This window comes from Bidens hawaiensis, unplaced genomic scaffold, assembly GCF_021521415.1.
Source record: "Bidens hawaiensis isolate Kalapana, Puna unplaced genomic scaffold, B.hawaiensis_p1.1 tig00028540_1, whole genome shotgun sequence".
NCBI classification, from domain to species: domain Eukaryota; kingdom Viridiplantae; phylum Streptophyta; class Magnoliopsida; order Asterales; family Asteraceae; genus Bidens; species Bidens hawaiensis.
The window spans coordinates 86,185-99,291 of NW_027494675.1; the positions used below are offsets into that span (position 1 = coordinate 86,185).

A 13,107-nucleotide genomic window follows, 5' to 3' on the forward strand; every position below is an offset into this window, starting at 1 on the left:
GAAAATAGTCAAAAGATTCAGGATTTTGCACATTGAGTATTTTTCTCATGACTATTAAAATTTAAAAAAAATGATAAACACTTCCGACATGCCACTCCCAAGACTATCAATGCTTCTAACTTTTATCAAATTAGAAACATGTGTGTCTACTTTGACTTTTCTTAAATAGTGATCAGAATGTTGTATGTGAACCATATCGTACAAAATTATGCTTAAGTGAAGCAAATCATTCACAAAATTGAACGGGTTAACATGTTTTTTTTTGTCAATTGACAAAGTCGAGAAACCCCTCAAACATATTAAAATATTTTTCATGGTGTAGCTCAAAAATATTATTAGATGAGATTTATTCTCCGAAATTGGTTCATAACCAAATTTCTTTCAATAATAAATATATGATACTGAGAATATATTTTCAATAGATGAAGTGTTTTTGGGTATGTTTTTGCACGTGCATTATTTTTATTTATTAAGTTCATCTTATTTTGGAAAAAAATATTTTGTGATATAAATAAAATCAATTTATGTATAAATTTACAGACATAGATGTTGTTCAATATACATTATGTATTGCTTTATTTGTAAGTTAATTATTTAGATCATCTCGCGTGTACACGGGCTCTAAAACTAGTTTGTAATATGTAATTATGTATTTGCTTAGAATTAGAGTTTGGTTATAAGGTTAGTAACTTAGTTCAATTGGTAAGGTTAAAGATATTATGAATACAATATCTTTTCTTTTGCTAACTAATATGAATACAAGTGAGTAATATTTACCTTGGGTTAGAACATTGAAACAAAACCATGCGTAAGAACCTTTATGAAGTGGGGTTTTAAGAAGAATTGATAATTTGGATGACCAGGATTCAATGTTAGTCTACATATATAATTAGGAGCCAATGCACCATTCAAAAGGTCCAAAGATCTCAAATATAAGAGGTTTCATATGTTCTCAACCATCATTCAAAAACCGAAGGAACAATTAGGACTAATAATATTTATAGAGTTTCCGATAAACCGAGTCGGAACCAACAAACTAACAAGAAAAATCTACATGCCTAAAAACAACAAAATACAAGATATTGCTAACATCTAATAACACTCTTACCTTCCACCTTAGCAATGCACCCATCATTCAAAAACGCAAATCTCCTTTCCAATCTATCATCCTTCACAAAACATTGTTACATTTCCACATTAAGATCACATTTTCAATTATAGGTTCGCTAAAAAGGATTTTGATTATGTAAACCTGAATACTAGTAAGAGCTCAAAACGATCTTAACAAACCAAACAAATTATTTACTTACTTTGACGATGTTTTCGTTCCTCAGAAAGTAGGAATGCAATACGAGTCAACGCTTCCGAATTTGTGCCTTCTCCTTCCACCTCTTGAAATATGCCTGTCTCTATATCCACTCGCGATACCTTCTCGTTCAACAATTTCCTTCCTATGTCCTCAAGCGCCTTCATGTTCTCATCAGTGGCAATATCCACTGATGACGTGTCCCCGACTAAATTATCTTCCTGCCGGTGCCCGTATTGGTCACATGTTTAGTCATGGGTGAGCACAATAACGAAATACTTCGGTTATCAAGAAATCTTAACTATTGTTCTAGTTAAATCGGTTATTGGGGTTTCTACCGGATTATTTAAGTTATGGCAATCTTAATTTGATTAAATGACTTATATTTTTCTTTAAATTTATGTTAGGTTAAATATTTTATTTGTTTATACATATATATGGATTACATCGGTTATTTTTGTGCATGGTACTTATATATCAGCCCGGCTCAGTTTTTGGTTAAAAATGCTTGTAATCGAACCAAGCCACAATAACAAAACCATCATTTTTTCAACTGGTTCACTTGATTTAGTTTGATTTTCCGGTTAAATTAATTTAACTTTTCTTCAACCAAATGGTTAGTAAAATACGATGTCTAGTTTATTTTAGGGGTGTATAATGGCCAAGCCCCAAATAATACAAAAGTTAATTTAAAATCATATATATAATGTAATCAACTCACTAATAAATAATTTATAAATGAACCGAGCAATGGTTGGACTCGAGCTTTAGGAACTACTCATGAGCCAAACACGAATTTGAACTCACACTCATAAGTTAAACGAGCTGAGTTCAGTCTTAAGCAAGCTCGGGTTCGGCTGTCTCATTTACACACCAAAATTATGTTACCTGGATGCGTAGATAATTCTTTTGTGCATTGAGGGATCGAAAAAGAGTGGTGACATGGATATCAACCATATCGGAGCTTGCATCACTATAGATATCAAATATTGGAGACGAGCCATTGTTGAAGACCCAATTCAACAAACCCCACCTGGAAGCTTTGTGGGAATTATATTTCTCTGAGCGTTTCGGAATACCCGTTCCCAATGAAAGCACAAGCATTCTTCTACCGTCGATGGACTCTATATCGGAAAACTTATGTTTTCCGATCAGGATCTCCTTCGTTATATGTGTGATCGCTATTTGCGTCTACAATCGCGGTTCAAACAACTATTAGTTAATCATACTTTAGTTATTTTGACCTTTCATTTTTAAACTTTTATGTTGATTTTTTTCATCCGGATATAAATTTTATTGCAAACTGAGTTTTATTCAAAATAACGTATTTTCTTGTAGTAATATAATAAATATGTTATCTAGCTAAATAAAACTCCATTTTGAATAAATTTATATCGAAATGCAGCAATTAAAAAAACAAAATTGTGTATTTAAGTTTATGGAAATGTTGTTATAACTACGTACATGTTATATAAAATAAATTAACTATATGAAATAAAAAAAATAATGAACATGAATAAAAAAAAGGGTCGTTATATTCAAACACCACCCCCATGGTGTGTTAACGACTCTATACGGCTCGTATATGGGCTATACGAGTCGTATAGCCCTCACATGACTAACTACGGTACGGATGACAGCTTTTCCAGTCTATACGGGTCGTATAGCCCCTATACGAGCCGTATAGGCTTCAAACACCGTATGGTTTTGTCTTCATCACAAAAAGACAAAATTTTGCATCTATATGAGCCGTATAGGCGCATATGGTGTCCCAAAAGGTTGGGAGATGTTGGCATGAATGCATGATAACAAAGTTTCAAAACCATACCACCTTATGTAATCCCAAATTTCAAATTCACATACCTCTATAAAAAACAGATTTCTTTCTGTTTTTTTAAGAAGATTATAGTTAGCTAGTGACTTACAGGGTTATTTGCTGCCACTCCACCGTCGATTAAATTGAACTCCCGCTTGGTTCCGTCAGAGTTAGTGGTCTCGAAATAATGAGGCGGGAAAAACGTTGGAGCCGCCGATGTGCTAATGCATACGTCGGATAAACGAGCATCTTTCCAAACGAACTCTTTTGCCTAAACAAATTAACAAAATTCATAATTTGCATATGAAAGTTGATAAATGTAGAGAGGAAAATGAGAGATTATTACATCATCGGTGGTGAAGATCATCGGCTGAAGGTGTTTGATGTCGAATGTTGGTATGATAACATCTGTTAAGGTTTGTTTGAGAGTTTGGTTTTGCAAAACCTCCCTGGCTATTGATCGGAGATATTCCCCATCGTACTTTGGTCCGATGACTTCCCCAAAGAAATGTGCTACATTATTTATGAACTCGATGCGGCTAATATCAAAATCAAAGTTACCAGTTCATCAGTTTTTCATGTTAGAAGGAATAATAAATATATATAAAAGATTCATCACAAAGATAGTCTAATAATCAATAGCCTTTCTTTTATCCCTTAAAACACAATTAGGTTGGTTGTATAGTTAGTAATCACATACAATGTGAAGTTATGCATACACAACTCAAAGTCGTCTAGGAATATTGATCAAGATTTTCGAAACTTATGATGCAAGAAGTAGCAAGATTTCAAGTAATAAAATTGATTGATAGGGCAAAAGATGGAAACCTTTATTGTTGATTTTTGTTGTTTAAAACATTTAAACCTGTGGCGAAGCTTGGACGAGGATATCGGGGGGCTTACACTAAAAATCATTTATAACATGAAATTGATGTTTTTTTAAAAAATTGAAATATGACAAAACGATCTGTGAAAATTTGTTGTCAGTGTAACAAATGTAAAGGTGTCAGGCTATCTCTGATGGAAGTAATTTCGGACTTCAAGTCACAAGTCGGTGAACTTGAGGGACCAATATTGACAAGTAGGTCATAGTGGTTATGTTTCCTAATTGTATTGTAATTATAATAAGTAATGCCTTTGATAGCAAGTTAGGTCAGTCCTATATAAACATGTCATGGTTAGCCATTATAGATTGTGTGGTGTGAGGTGTAACCGAGTTAGGGTTCATCTAAGAGACACACACAAGATGTAACCGGGTTAGGGTTCATCTGGATATAACCGAGTTAGGGTTCATCGAGAGTCAAACCGAGTTAGGGTTTGAGGGATTTGTAATCAGTTTTTTGAGTGATATATTAATATAAACGAGAGTTATTCGTTTAGTTTGTGTGTTGATTATCGATACAGGACTTGAATCTCTAGATTAAAAATTAGAGTGTTGTGCTATCTTTGTATAGATCATGAAAGTTTGGGTTATTTTGAAAGGATTGGTGTTGTTTTTAGGTGAACGGGTGTTTGCAAGTGTTTTGAGGTCTAGTTCCATGTTTGTTTGTCGCGATGGTCGTTTGTTGTACGTTTCCGATGAGTGTATTTGTATTAGTGCCTCTCTTCTTGCTAGTTGCCAGTGCTAATAAAATTTTCTTCTAACAAAAGATTATACCACATTGGACGCCGTGAGCCATCCTGCTCTTTTCTTTAAATTAGTATGCAAATTTTATTTTATTAAATTAGACTTTTATTGTATTTTATTAATATTGTAATAGTTACACGTGTGATGAATTGTAGACTCCGCGAGTGCAAAAGCTGCCGTGTGTACTACTCAGTCAAATAATTGTGAGCAATACGCAGTCAAATAATTGTGAGCAATACGACAATTGAGATTCACGTGCAATGAGTAAACACACAAATGCTTCTAAATTTACTTAAAATATATAGTACATATAATTCAGTAAAATCCTTCATTAAGAACATAAAACAAATATTATAATTATTTTGACCCACTGATGAGTGGTGACCTTAAAAGTGCGTTATTATATATTTTACTATCTCAAATTATAATATTTGTGTACACGTAAATAATAGACCATTTTTGTATTAATAAAAATAAGCCTACGCACACTTAGTACGTACAACTTACGCTTACGCTCGTTTAATAAATGATTTTAAGTATAGAGTGGACTCAATCTGATTAAGCGCAACTCAGTTCAAATTTTTAACGAATCAATCTTGAGAAGCTCGCGTTCAAAATTAGTTAACATCCCTTTAGCCACATAAACTGATTAACTCAATTAGTCATTCATGGTTCATGAACCTGAATTAAACTGATCTACTTTTAACCTATGCCAATTCTAACTTTAGCCTTTTAGTTTACTATAAACCTAATATTAAACAAGCCACGAATAAGAAATTTAGTTACCTTTTTTGAGGAAAGATCTTTGGAGCATGATAAAAGTAGAACTCCTTAATATCATTTGCAGTGTATAACGGCCGATTATCATCACCAGGAACAACAAGCATTGCGGTCATCAATCCGCCGGTACTCGTTCCGGCAATCACATCAAAATAATCCGAAATTCGTGCCGTGGGCCCGTCGATTTCCTGCCAGAGCAAACCAAATTATCAAGCGTAACAAACTGATAAGTGACTGATCTAGTAAAAAAAGTTAATAGTTAGCACAACTAAAAAGTATTTTGTTCCTGGGTAGCTGATATATAAAACGAAAAATTAAAAAAAAATAAATAGAAAATTGCATAAAAAATGTATTTCGTAAAGAAAGTTGAGAGGTAACTACGTAAGCTATTTCTCAACCTATATTGGATCCGCACCTGTAGCATCTAGTAATTACTAGTAATCGTGTACCTGAAGCTTGAGTTCGAGAAAAGAAAGTAAGGTTGCGGGAATAATGCCGCGAACGCCACCACCGTCGATGCTGAGAACCGTGACGATGCTGGATTTGGATAAAGTGGCGGTGAGTGGTTGGAAGGTTGCCGTGGTCATAATAAGTGTAAGAAGGATTATGAGATGCAAAGTTGCATCCATTTGTTGAATCTGAAATTAATGGATAGTTTAGAGATTAAAAAAGGAAAGAGGGGAAGGAGGGAAGTGGTGAGTTCATAAAGTTTGATGAGGTAGGCATTCATTTGGAATAATAATGTTTGTGTATATTCATGAGATAAGTCCGGGTCGGTGAGCTAATGTTTATTTTTTCTTCTTCTAAATAATGCATTTAGGTTACTACTGTATATAATTATGTTTATAATTAACTTTGGTGCTTCAAGTGTTCTATTGAGCAACTTGGCGGTATCGTATTGGTTCATGTTTTTTTATGTTCGATTACATTAACAAACGTAAAGGAAACCGATTAAACGTCATTTTTTTTTATTTTAGTTCCGGTAACATAACAAACCTCACGGAAACTGACCAAATTCACGTAGACTCGCTATCTCAATGCCGGTGATCGACAACACTCGGGTTTAACCAAATCGCAAGTTTACCGACAGAACCCCCCCCCCCCAAATTGGCTATTGGTCCACCTCAATTTACATAATTTTTTTCCGTTTTTAGCTCCAGTACCGTAACACCCGTAATCAAAACCGACCAAATTTGTGTTGATTTATTGCCAAAATGCCTGGGAACACTTGTGAACCGTCCGGTTTTACTGACCAAATAAACATCGTTTCAAATATTTGTTTTTTATACATTAATATGTTGGGGTTTAACTCTCAAATTTTACCAATGATGTGTATACCGTAATGTATCGACCAAATTTGCGTTGACCTATCGTAGTAACGCTTAGGGTTACTGAAGCCCAGATTTCGACGTTGGTGATTTGGCAGCTGCCCCGACGCATTGCGCCGGATAAAAAACTTGTTCTAAATATAAATCCAAACGATCAAAAATCTTTATCTTCAATGCACTTGATATTAAAACAAAACAAAACTACTATAAGATGTTTATTAAGGCAATTTGTAAATAAATAATTTCACATTTTATGTATTGGCCAATAATAATTTCATTTTTAAAAAATCATTACCAACGGTCCCACTTTTCAGCTATTTTTGTCACAATGGTCCTCCGTTCAAAAATACTTAACATCGTTAAGTTTTTTCCTAGTTTCATACCGATGTTTTAGGGCATTCGATCGGAAGAAGGATACGAGTCGACTGATGTAAAACATATCTCGAAATGGTGATCCAAATGATGAAATAGTGTTTCAATTCGGGTGCTTGAAATTCCAATTAACAAAAATCAAGTCATTTGAATCATCGTTTCGAGATAAGTTTTACATCAGTCGACTTGTTCTCTTCTTCCGATCAAAAGACCTAAAACATAGGTTTGAAACCAGGGAAACAACTAAAGCCGTTAAGTATTTTTTTAACGGGGGATCATTGAGTCAAAATAGTTGAGAGATGTAAGGCCCCCGTTACCGGTGCCTCACATTTGGGCGTTAGATTTACTCATCAACATAGTTCTAATCATCAAAGTTAATAAAAACATACGCGGAATATAAAAACTTTCATAAAACATTACATTAACCATAACTTGTCTTAAAATAAACATCTTGTCTTTCAAAATATCATAATATTAAACATAAACGTCCCGAGTCTTCCGATGCCAGCCTCTTATTCAATGCCACGTGTTCCTCTCAAGCGAGCTGTCTCATCCTACTCACCTGCATGCATACTAAAAGTCAACTACGCTGAGTGAGTTATAGTTAATAACTTAACATACTTTACATACATAAGTACATACTTTCATAATTCAAAATTATACTTCACTTTATTCTATTCTGCCTCGGATATTATTAGGGCCCGGTCTCATTTCTGCCTTAGATATTATTAGGGTCCAGTCCTTTCTCTGCCTCGAGATTATTAAAGGACTCGGTCCCTTTTCTTCCTTGGATATTATTAAGGTCCAGTCCCTTTTCTGCCTCGAGATTATTAAAGGGCTCGGTCCCTTTTCTGCCTTGGATATTATTAGGGTCCAGTCCCTTTTCTACTTTTCTATCTCTTACATTCATTCATAACATACATACGTATCATTCATAGTTCATACATAACATTCATATTCATAATTATAACTTGGCAGTACGTGCAATATCCGAAGATCGTTCACGTACCGACAAGCAATCATTCATACATTATACATAGCATTCATATTCATAACTATAACTTGACAGTACGTGCAATTTCCGAAGATCGTTCACGTACCGACAAGCAATCTTTCATACTGTTCAAATATATCACGTAGGGCATACACTTATCACTTAGGATAATGGTATTAAGAAATCACATCGAGTATGCATACAACCCCGAAAACATAACAAGAAATGGGGCTAGAAACTCACCTGGATCCTTTGCGTTCGCCGTTAATCGTTATCCCCTTCTTTAACTGTGCCCGGCTAACTGTTATATACATATATATATATATATATGTTAATTAGCCGTATAATTAATTAAGTTGGTATTTAGTTAACCAATGTATTTTCTAAATTGGGCTTGTTTGTTTAGTTTAGACAAGGGATTAACAACTTGTGGACTTTAATTTAGACCAGGCCCAACTGTCCAGTAAAGCACTTGGACCCGGCTGGGTTCAGGCCCAAACCCAACAGAAATGGGATGGCCGAGAACTCCAGGTTTGACCGAGAACGCCCAGATTTGACCGAGAACGCCCAGGTTTGATGCTTTCAGCTTGATTTCTTATCTTAACACCCTTAACCCAGCTTTAGGTACCCATTTCATTAATTTCTACACCCTTTTCTACCATTCATAATCATTTTGCACCCTTATTAGTTCATCACCAAGATCTAGCCCCGTTTTAGCATAAAGTTTAAACCTTTACGGATTTAAAACATTCTAGGCTATATCTAGGGTTTCCTTCATGAACCGCATCTAACCGTAGGTCCATTAAGTCCATTTAACCATCAAGTTTGCAACTTTATGGTTTGTCTAGACCCGATCTACTCTAGGTTTGAGTTTCATGATTATTCGTTCATAAAAACATAACCTTTAGGATCAAGAACATACCTTTATGATTCCCTCCGACTACGGTTAGCTTTTCACGTGACCTTGGACTTGTTAGCTTGCTTGTATGATCGAAGATCTAAGGTTACTATGATCGGTTTATGGGTTGAATGATGGCTGATGGCTAAGGGAGGTGTATTTGGCTTGAGTGTGTGTTTTAAGGTGTGTAGGGAATATTATGGTTAAGATGGATGAAAATGGAAAGATTTAGGGTTTAAGGGGGTATTTATACTTCCCTAAGCCCATGGACCTAAGGCCCATCTTTCCTTTTTGGTCCATGATTAATTTCCATCTATTTAGCCTACTTGTCTTTCCGTCATTATTATATTATTTATTTACTAACTCAAGTAAACTTTACCATAGAATAAAAAATATATTAAATGTTTTTTTATTTGAAATTTGGGATGTTACAAGTCTTCCCTCCTTAAAGAGGTTTCGTCCCCGAAACCTAACTATTATACGAACAAATTAGGGTAAAACTTGCGCATCACTTCCTCGACTTCCCAAGTGGCATCCGATCCCTTGCGGTGCTTTCATATCACTTTCACTAAGGGTATAACCTTATGACGAAGTTGCTTTTCCTTATGATCCACTATCTCAATCGGCTGTTCAATGTAGTTCAACTGTTCATCAACCTCAATGTCCGTCAATGGCACGTGCGACGTGTCATCGGCTAGGCATTTCTCAGATGAGAAACATGGAAGGTTGAATGAATTCCTTCTAACTCATCGGGTAAATCCAGCTTATAGGCTACTTCACCCACACGATCTATAATCTTAAACGGTCCAATGTACCTTGGACTCAACTTTCCGTTTTTTCTGAATCGAATGATTCCTTTCCAAGGCGAGACCTTGAGCATTAGATTGTCGCCAATTTTAAACTCAATCGATCGTCGCCGCTTATCAGCATACGACTTCTGTCTGTCTTTAGCGGCTTTCATTCTAGCTTTAATCTGATCGAACTTTAAAGATGTCTCTTGAACGACTTCTAGGCTTCCCATTTCTTTCTGTCCAATCTCTCCCCAACACACAGGGGTTCTACATCGCCTACCATAAAGCATTTCAAACAGTGGCATACCAATACTTGAATGGTAACTGTTGTTATAGGAGAACTCTTTCAGATGCAGATGATCATCCCAACTTCCACCAAAGTCTAAAACACAAGCACGTAGCATATCCCCAAGGGTTTGGATCGTCATTTCAGACTGCCCATCTGTTTGAGGATGATACGCCGTACTGATGTTTAATCTCGTTCCCATAGCTTCATGGAACTTCTTCCAAAACCTAGAAGTAAACCGTGTGTCTCTATCAGACACAAAAAATAACGGTACTCCATGCTTGGACACAACCTCTTTGATGAACAAACTTGCTAACGTTTCTGACGAGATAGCCTCTCGTATAGGCAGAAAGTGAGCACTTTTGGTCAAACGGTCCACAATCACCCAGATGGTATCATGATGTTTAGCTGTACGAGGTAGCTTAGTTATGAAATCCATGGTGATGTGTTTCCATTTCCATTCAGGTATCTCAAGCGGTTGCATTTTTCCATAAGGCTTCTGATGTTCAGCTTTGACTTGTAGACAAGTTAAGCACTTACTAACATAATCCACCACATCATTTTTCATTCCTGGCCACCAGTAGTCTCTTTTCAAATATTGATACATCTTTGTAGCTCTAGGATGAATTGAGTATCTTGACTTATGGGCTTCATCTAAGATTCGACCTCTAAGATCTCCATGACGTGGAATCCACATACGGTCAAATCTCGTCTTAACACCATGAGTGTTTTCCATTAACTCGTCTTGTTGGACGTAAACTCTCTCTTTATTCACTAACCCTTCATCTACTAACACCTCTAACTGTACTTTGATGATTTCTTCAAAAAGACTTGATTTCATAATCACCTGGTATGGCTTTACTGTTACAAGGACTTCCTCATTCTAATGACTTAGCGCGTCAGCGACCACATTAGCTTTACCAGGATAGTATTTAATGTCGCAATCATAATCTTTAATCAACTCTAACCATCTTCTCTGTCTCATATTCAGTTCCTTCAGCTCAAAGAAATATTTCAAACTCTTATGATCTCTGTAGGTGGTACACTTAGTGCCATATAAGTAGTGCCTCCAAATCTTATGAGCATGGACTACAACTGCTAGCTTCAAGTCATGCGTCGGATAAGTACTCTCATGGACTTTCAACTGTCTAGACGCGTAAGCTATCACTTTACCTCGTTGCATCAGCACGCAACCTAGCCCACGATACAAAGCATCGGTACAAACGACCAAATCCTCGTCACCATCGGGTAGAGCACGGATTGGAGCTTGCGTGAGCCTCTTCTTTAGTTCCTCAAAAGCTTCTTCTTGTAACTTACCCCAACTGAATACTATCGACTTTCGGGTCATACCGGTCAGCGGTGCGGCTATCTTGGAGAAACCTTCGATGAATCTCCTATAATAGCCAGCAAACCCTAGGAAGCTTCGTATATCAGTCGGATTCTATGGAGTCTTCCAGTTCGTTATCGAATCAATCTTAGCTGGGTCCACGGTAATCCCTTCAGGATTTATCTCGTGACCTAGAAATTGCACTTCTCGTAACCAGAAAGCGCATTTCAAAAATTTGGCATACAACCTTTCTTTCTTCAAAGTCTCCAATACCTCTCTCAAATGCTCAGCATGATCAGATTCATTCTTTGAATAAATCAATATGTAATCAATAAAGACGATTACCGATTTATCCAACATAGGCCGACACACCCCATTCATCATGTCCATAATTGCTGCGGGAGCATTCGTTAGACCGAATGACATTACGAGGAACTCGTAGTGTCCATACCGCGTCCGAAACGCTGTCTTAGGGATGTCCGGCTGTCCGCCTCCTTCACTTTTAGCTGATGATAGCCCGATATGAGATCTATTCGCGAGAACCAACTTGAACCTTGCAGTTGGTCAAACAGATCGTCAATTCTTGGCAACGGATATCTATTATTTACTGTAAGTTTGTTCAACTCGCGATAGTCTATGCACATTCTCATACTTCCATCCTTCTTCTTCACAAACAACACTGGTGCGCCCCATGGGGAAACACTTGGTCTAATAAAACCCTTATCGAGGAGTTCTTGTAGTTGGGACATTAATTCTTTCATTTCAGACGGTGCTAGACGGTAAGGTGCTTTCGATACGGGTTGGGCTCCTCGTATTAAGTCTATCTGAAATTATATCTCTCGCTCCGGTGGAAACCCCGGAAGATCCTCAGGGAATACTTCTGGGTAGTCGCGCATGATCGGAACATCTTTCAATTCTTTCGTCTCAGCCATAGCGTTGACAATATACGCCAGGTAGGCACCGCACCCTTGCCTTAATAGTCCCTCGGCTTTTATCATTGAAATGACATAAAGCCCAGAACTTTCCTTATCACCATTAACCATCACTGCACTACCATCCAAGGACTTAACCTTATCATACTACTCTTACACACTATCTGAGCTTCGTACTCAGACAACCAATTCATTCCCAAAACCACATCGAATCCTCCTAAGGTCATAACGTATAAGGTAACAGGGAACTCGTGTCCCTCTAACTCTATCTTACAGTCCTTAACCATTCTCATTATTTTAGCTGAAGTGCCACTAGCGGTTTCTACTATAAAAGTTTCAGACACTCGACAACATTTCATCTTAGCTAATTTACTAAAGGGCGTGGCTACGAAACATTTGTTCGCACCCGAATCAAACAATACAGAAGCGGAAATACCGTTTACTAGAAACGTACCTGTGACGACATCGGGAATCTGCTTGGCTTGTTCTTGGGTCAGCATGTAGGCTTTAGTCTTTGGCCTGGTTGGTTCAACATCTTTCTTCCCGCTTCCTCCAGCATCATTCTCAGTACATTTTCTTGCAAAGTGACTCGTCTTACCGCACTTGTAACATGCGGACTTTGCAGTACAATCTGGAGTGTAATGCCCCAC

General features: G+C 36.8%; 1 protein-coding gene across 2 annotated transcripts; it reads right to left on the reverse strand.

Moving 5' to 3' along the window:
* Positions 1 to 962: 962 nt before the first annotated feature.
* Positions 963 to 6,161, reverse strand: LOC143577371 (patatin-like protein 2). 2 transcript variants are annotated; one of them, XM_077061220.1, is made up of 7 exons: positions 5,979 to 6,161; positions 5,536 to 5,717; positions 3,469 to 3,661; positions 3,232 to 3,393; positions 2,195 to 2,497; positions 1,311 to 1,527; positions 965 to 1,169 (listed from the first exon to the last, which is right to left on the reverse strand). In XM_077061220.1, the coding sequence occupies exons 1-7, from the start codon at positions 6,156 to 6,158 to the stop codon at positions 1,165 to 1,167; spliced, it is 1,242 nt and encodes a 413-aa protein (XP_076917335.1). In that variant the 5' UTR covers positions 6,159 to 6,161; the 3' UTR covers positions 965 to 1,164. The 2 variants fall into 2 exon arrangements, with proteins under 2 accessions (XP_076917334.1, XP_076917335.1); XM_077061219.1 differs by having other exon boundaries at positions 963 to 1,527.
* Between the last annotated feature and the right edge of the window lie 6,946 nt (positions 6,162 to 13,107).

Bases quoted from the DNA above. Each gene is read 5' to 3' on its own strand.
- LOC143577371 (XM_077061219.1), bottom strand. From the start codon at position 6,158: ATGGATGCAACTTTGCATCTCATAATCCTTCTTACACTTATTATGACC. The intron at 5,718-5,978 runs GTACACGATTAC...TTGCTCTGGCAG, and splicing joins TTCTCGAACTCAAGCTTCAG to GAAATCGACGGGCCCACGGC. The intron at 3,662-5,535 runs GTAACTAAATTT...TTTTGATATTAG, and splicing joins AAGATCTTTCCTCAAAAAAG to CCGCATCGAGTTCATAAATA.